The 7,143-nt window shown below is 35.4% G+C and overlaps 1 protein-coding gene across 1 annotated transcript in view; it reads right to left on the bottom strand.

Annotated features, from left to right (window-relative positions):
* The window catches only part of ZGRF1 (zinc finger GRF-type containing 1), a 169,624-nt gene that overhangs the window by 80,883 nt on the left and 81,598 nt on the right, over positions 1-7,143 (bottom strand). The window contains exons 8-10 of the mRNA XM_042780931.1: positions 3,214-3,299; positions 3,009-3,123; positions 1,793-1,916 (exon numbers count right to left, since the gene is read on the bottom strand). Of these exons, the coding sequence (XP_042636865.1) occupies positions 1,793-1,916; positions 3,009-3,123; positions 3,214-3,299 (325 nt within the window). The remainder of the gene's footprint in view (positions 1-1,792; positions 1,917-3,008; positions 3,124-3,213; positions 3,300-7,143) is intronic.

Below are 7,143 nucleotides of genomic sequence, written 5' to 3'. Positions count from 1 at the left end.
TCAGGACAGATCTTGAAACCTCCTTTGTGATGATGAATGCCACGCCATTCCTCTTCAAACTGTCATTCCTGGCATAGTAGATCACATGGTTGTCTGATTCAAAATGCCAAAAACCGGTCTATTTCAGCTCATTAATGCCGAGGATATCAATTTTTATGCATTCCATTTCATTTTTGACAACTTCGAATTTCCTAGATTCATACTTCGTACATTCCATGTTTTGATTATTAACGGATGTTTGCTTCTGTTTCTCCTCAATTTGAGTCATGCCAGGTCAGCATATGGAGGTCTTAAAAGACTTACTTTACCCATATCATTAAGGTTGGTTCTACTCTGATGAGACAGTTCTTTCCCTGTCCTATTTTGTGTGCCTTCTGACCCAACGGGCTTGTCTTCTTGTACTGTGTTGGATAATGTTTCTATGTTATTCATAAAGTTGTCCAGTAATGTATCAGAATGTGTTTCTCGCTATTCATAAGGTTTTCCTGGGCCAATTTTTAGTCATCAGGGAAATGCAAATAAAAACCACAATGAGATATCACTTCACTTCCACAAGGATGCCTACTAAAAAAAGAAAAAACCCTGGAATATGAAAAATGTTACAAAAAATATATAAAGAAATCAAAACCTCCCCATCTGTTTCTGTTGAGAATGTAAAATTGTGGTGTAGCTGCTGTGGAAAGCAGTTTGGCAGTTTCTCAAAAAGGTAGATTAACAATTACCACATGACCCAGCAATCCTATTTCTAAATATATATCCAGAAGAACTGAAAGGAGAGGCTCAGATACCTGTACACTAATGTTCATTGTAGTATTACTTATAATAGCCAAAAGATGTAATCAATCCAAGTGTCCACCAAGAGATGAAATGATATACAAAATGTAGTTTGTATCCATACAATGGAATGTTATTTGGCCATAAAGAGAAATGAAGTTCTGAAACATGCTAAAATATAGATGAACCTTGAAAATATAATGCTAAATAAGTTAGACACAAAAGGAAAAATAGTGTATGATTCCACATATATGAAATATATGCAACAGGACAAAGAATAAAAGATAAAAGCTTCTTAAGGATTACCAGGGGCTGTCCGTAGGGTGAGATGAGAGTTATTGTTAAAATGGTATTAAGCTTCTGTTTGAGGTGATAAAAAACTTTTGGAAGTACATTGTAGAGATGGTTGCACAAATTGGTTATATATATTTTACTATAACTATATATTTTACCAAAACAGGATGTACAATAACATTTTTGTGTACTATGCTGTGTGACTTGAGCTTGATGTCCTGAGACCATGGCCCTAAGCCTGCAGGCCCAGTGATTCACTCCCTCATGGTGCCTGACTAGAGGGCTAGGAGTCCCTGGGTGGTACAAATGGTTAACACATTCAACTCCTAAAAGAAAGTCTGGAGGTTCAAGTCTACCCAAAGGCTCATCAGATGGCCTAGCAATGTACTTCTAAAAAATTCACAATTGAAAAAAATGTGGAGCACAGTTCCACTCTGATACACAAGGGAATGCTTGAGTCACTACTGATTCAATGGCGATTAGTTTATTGGTTTAGAGAGCTAGAAGGGAGTACTGTATTTGGAAGTAATAGCTATCTGCAACAGAAAAAAGACCAAAGACAGAAAGGTTTTGAGAAAGCTTTTTAGAGGGTATTTTGAACCTGGTTCCAAAATATTTTTAGTTCAGTAACAATCTCTCAAATAAAAACTCATTTTATAAGGACAGACTGAAAATAGTGCAATATGGTAACAACTATCCTCTAAGTTGAGAAAGTGAAGATTACCATGTAAAGTTCTTGCTCTCAGGGACTCGTTAGAGAATTCTGGCATGAAGTCTTCATCTCTTGAAGGCAAAGAAAAAGTAGAAACAGGAATCAGTGTAGATATCTTTTGTTCTGATGATGTTACCTATCCAAAAAGAAATTACATTTTAAGGGGGAATCATAAAAAACAAAGTTATAAACTAAAGTCTTATTACTGAAATTTTCCCCATGCAGTATGAATGAATTCTAGTCATCCCTATTACAAAACTACGATTTCAAACACATTATGTAGAACTACAATAGGAGCAAAGAACCATAAATACATCTTCCAAAAAGGACAGAATAAACTCACTTTCCCTTTCACTCACAACCCTGCCATCTTGGCCTTCTTTTACTTCCTCAAATCTACCGGACTCTTTTTAACCTTGGTATTTACACTTATTGTTTCTTTTGCTTGGTATATTCTTGACTCTGCTCCTGCTGTAGCTAAAGAAATCCTCCCTAATCATCCATTCTAAACTAGATTCCTCCTGCAATTCAGAGCAGCTTTTCTGTACATAGCCATTAACTCTATTTGTTCTATTGATTAACATTTCTCTTCTCCTACTGGACTCTATTATATGACAGTGATGTTTTTATTCATCTCAGTCTTAAAATATAACTTCCTGACACACAAAGGCATTCAATAAACACTTGTTGAATTATTATTTATTCAGGAATTTATACCTCACAGTAAAATTAGTTCATACATGTCCTGCACATTTTGAATTAAGATTATGCGTTGGCATTTTATATCATTTGTTACTATTCCTGGGATTCTTTTTCTACTATATTTTCTAACTGGTTTAGGTAAGCAATTTTTTTTTTCTAAGTTTATCTTATCTTTAGTTCCTTCATTGAAGTCTTCTACTAATTTTTACTTGATTCTTCTAATTTTATCTCTCCCTTTCTAGTATGCATGTCTCTTATTTCATGTCGCATTGCAATTATCTATAAAACACCTTCAAATAACACAGGGAAAAGCAGTCATCATATTTTGTTCTTACCTCTAAAAGAAATTCTGTTCCATTTCACTACTAAAATGACGTCAGTGGTTGCTGTTAAACATTCTTGATCATATTTAAAAATATCAACTAGTCATATGATTTTTATCCTTTTAGTCTGTAACAGATTCATTTCTTGCAAGACTACCAATAATTTTTTACTCCCAACTACTGAAATTCTGTTTATATTATACCTTGTTTGCTTCCCACAGAGTCCGCTTTGCTGATTTGAAATTATAATCCAAATAATGATAAGAATGTTCTGAGTTGCTAGGAGGAAAACCTACAATAATGGTGGGGGAAAAAGTAGTTATCTTTACATGCCAGTTTGCCCAATGCAAAATAACTTTATAATGCTATGTTTTACTTATAGTTTACTTACAATAATTTTCGATGGATTCCTTATCAGACTCTGCTATCATTTGAAAATTGTCTTCAATATTAAAGCTAGTACCTCCTTTTGGAAAGATTTCTTTATCTGGGAACTAGAAAACAGCAACTAATTTATCAGTTTATTTAGTAAAAGAAAAAGTGGATATATGTGCATATAGATATATGTGTTGTCTTCCTTGTTAGATGCTGTCATGCTGATTCTGACTTATGGAGCATCCATGAGTACAGAGTAGAACTGATCCACAGGGTTTTCAAACTTGTGACCTTTTGGAAGCACATTGCCAGGCCTGTCTTCTGAGACACCTCTGAGTGGTTTTAAACTGCTAATCTTTTGGTTAGAGTCCAGCACCACTAAGGGACTCCACAGATATATGTACATAGTATATATTTATTTACACTCATATACATACAGTTTATAGTTCTAATTTTGAAACTAAAAGAAATATCTACGAGGCCAGTTCTATTCAGGGAAAGAATACATGATGTTTCATCAATTCTTATGACACATTTTTTTTTGCATCTTAACGTCTCTGAAATAGGGACATGACTTAAAAGTGACAGCATTTTTACATTTCTATAGTCCAAGCACTTGACTACTAGCAGAAAGGTTGGAGATGAAGCTACTCTGGGGTGACTTGGGAGACAGGCCTGGTAATATGCTTCCAACAGATCACAGCCTTGAAAACCCTATGGAGAAGTTCTACTCTGCACACATGGGGTTGTCATGAGTGGGAAGAAACTTGACAATAACAAATAACAACAGAGACAGGCATTGTTTTTGCATGTGCAAATACAGTCATACTGTTCATAAAATAATCACTTAAATACATGTGTGCATTGCTAATATTAAACATTTCCTTATTAGATGTGTAATGTTAATTTTGCTATTAAATGTCTTCAGAAAGATTACACTATGATTTAGCAATTAAATAAAAAAAGTTATTGTGTTCATAGAAATGTAAGAAAAAAGAGCAAGGTGATATAAAAATCTATGCCTAAATAAATTTAAAAGTGTTATTTCAGTAAATATAACGTTAAAAGTTTAAGTAATAGGAGTTCCAGAAAGATGGTGGAATAGGCAGAAAGCATGCACAGACCCTTTTCAACAAAGAAAAGGGGAACCAATTAACACAGATACAGAAGATAATCCTGGACCTATGAGCCTTGAGGGAAGGATAGAGAAGTGGACTAAACTCCAACTAGCAGAAGAATTTGCATGAAAACACCAAAAAAGGAGACATACAGAGCTGCAGTCTGGCAGTGATCCTAATGGCACAGATAGTTTGGATATCGTCGAGTGGTGGTAGGACCTAAGAATTAACCTAAAAATCACCCCTGCTAGCCAGGGACTCCACGGAGGACTGCTCTGGTGGCAGCAAAGAAGGAGCCGGGCTGAACTGTGGACTTTTGCCTGTCCAGAGGCACAGACATTTTGAATGTTTACAAGCAGCTTGACCATTTTGGATATTTAAAGCAACAGTGTTCTTCCAGGTTCCAGGGACATAAGAACAGGCTCTCCATGCTGGGAACTGCAAAGACATCCCAGACACGTGGATTACTGAAAAGGTGAGACATTTTCTTCATTACGCTTATATCACAAATCCTCTTGGTGAACGAAGGTGCGGCCATCCCTCACTCCCACCCACTTTCTAAGCTGGCAGGAATTCCATCCCAGTCTGTGTGCTCTGACAGAACCTAGATGCCCAGCTCCACCCAGTCCAGATTTTTTTTTTCTTTTATCTTTTTCTTTGTTTGTTTTTGTCAGTTTTAAAACTACTATTATTATTACTACTTTTGTCCTTATTGTTATCATTGATTATTATTCCCTTTCCAGGTTCTAGTTTCCAGCTTTTTTCTTTTCCAAGTTCCTGGTTCCAATTCTTTTTCTTTTTTTTTTTTCTCTCTCTCTCTCTCTTGTGGGTAACCCTGTTCCCTGTTTTTCTTATTGTGTTTTTCCCATTTTTTTTCTCCATTATTGCCCTATTCTATTATTACCCTCTCCCAAGATATGATGGTGTTTTTTGTTTTGTTTTCATCCCTTTTCCCTTTTTTGGTTACTTTCCTGTGTAATGACACGGTGTGTTTTCTGTCCATTTGCTTTTACTTTTTTGATGGTCATTCAATGGTTATTTTTGTCTGAGTGGGAGACAGGAACAGCCCCCATATGACACAACTACACCCACACGCATGCAACTTCACTTCCTGAGTCACAGTCACCACTTCCTTCTCCGCCAACACGCTGATCATAAACAACCACCAGGAATAGCCTGACTCACCCATACCTGCTATTCACAAACAGTTAACAGAGATCAAAATAAAACCACTTCACAATGTCTCAGACACAACAGACCATCACAGTCCACACAAAGAAGCAAGATAAAGTGGTAGAAACAAGGAAGTAGGATACAGACCCAGAACACATCCCTAAGGAAGCAACAGCATTGGAACTGCCTGATAAGGAATTCAAAAGAATTATATTTAGGTATCTTCAAAGGATTGAGAGAGAAATCAAGGAAAGCAAAAACAAATCCCTAGAAGAATTCTAGAAGAAAATACAAGAACAAAATGACAAAATAAATGAAAAATTAGAAATGATTCTAAATCTACAGACAGAAATCCAGAAGATTAATACTAAATTGTGAGAAATAAATAACACATTGAAAGGGCAAAGGAGTTGAATTGATGCAATGAAGACAGAATTAATGAGATTGAAGACAAATGCCTGAATACTTCTTTGGAAAGGGATCAATCAGTAAAAAGATCAGCACAAAATGAAGAAAGCCTAAGGATCATGTGGGATTCCATCAAAAGGAATAACATATGTGTCACTGGAATTCCAGAACAGGAAGAGAAAAATAAAACCACTGAGAAAACTCTCCAAGATTTGTTGGAAGAGAACTTTCCTGATATAATGAAAGATGAGAATATATCCATTCAAGAACTCCAACAAACCCCAAACAGGATAGACCCCAAAAGAAATTCACTAAGATATATCATCGTCAAACTCATCAAAACCAAAGACAAATACAGAATCCTGAAAACAACATGGGAAAAACAAAAAAAACAAAAAACAAACAAACAAAAAAGTTACTTACAAAGGACAGCCAGTAAGAATAAGCTCTGATTTCTCAGCAGAAACCATGCAAGTGAGAAGGCAATGGGATGGTATATATAAAACCCTAAGAGAGAAAAATTTTCAACCAAAAATTATATGACCAGCAAAACTATCCCTCAAATATGATGGTGAAATTAGGAGATTTCCAGATAAGAGAAACTAAGGGAATTTGTTAAAACCAGACCAACCTTACAAGAGATATTAAAGGGAATCCTATGAACAGAGAACCAAAAATATCAAACAACAACCGACCATTAATACACAAGATGACATAACCCAGAAACCAGTTATGGACATATCCAAAGTAAAATGAGCTTACAAGATTGTAAACAGGGAATCAGAGACTTTAAATGGCAAATGAGGACAACTACAAACCAAAAAGACAGAAAATACTGTGTAGTTACAGAACTTCTAAATGGTGAGGAAGTCAAGAGAGTTGCAAGATGGAAAGGACTATTCCAAACTCGGGGAGAAATTTATAAATCACAGGGTAACCTCAAAGAAAAATGGTAAACCTTTACATCACAATAAAAAAGAGCACAAGCACAAATATTCAGCAAAAACTAAAACAACAGCAACAAAGGAAATGATAACACAATTCATAAACATAATGAGCTCAGTACAGAAAATAATATGGTACAAAGAAACCAGGGACACCATGAAAAAACACATAACAAAATGAAAGCAACCAATTCATATTTGTCAATAATTACAATGAATGTTAATGGATTAAATGCACCACTCAAGAGACAGACAGCTGTAGATTGGATAAGAAACCAAAACCCATCAATATGCTGTCTAGAAGAGACACATGTTAGAGA

Source organism: Orycteropus afer, unplaced genomic scaffold (assembly GCF_000298275.1).
Source record: "Orycteropus afer afer isolate SDZICR_OR568_19922 unplaced genomic scaffold, OryAfe1.0 scaffold00071, whole genome shotgun sequence".
In the NCBI taxonomy this organism is placed as follows: domain Eukaryota; kingdom Metazoa; phylum Chordata; class Mammalia; order Tubulidentata; family Orycteropodidae; genus Orycteropus; species Orycteropus afer.
The sequence above is the reverse complement of the archived record's forward strand: the minus strand, read 5'-3'. Positions and strand labels throughout refer to the sequence as shown.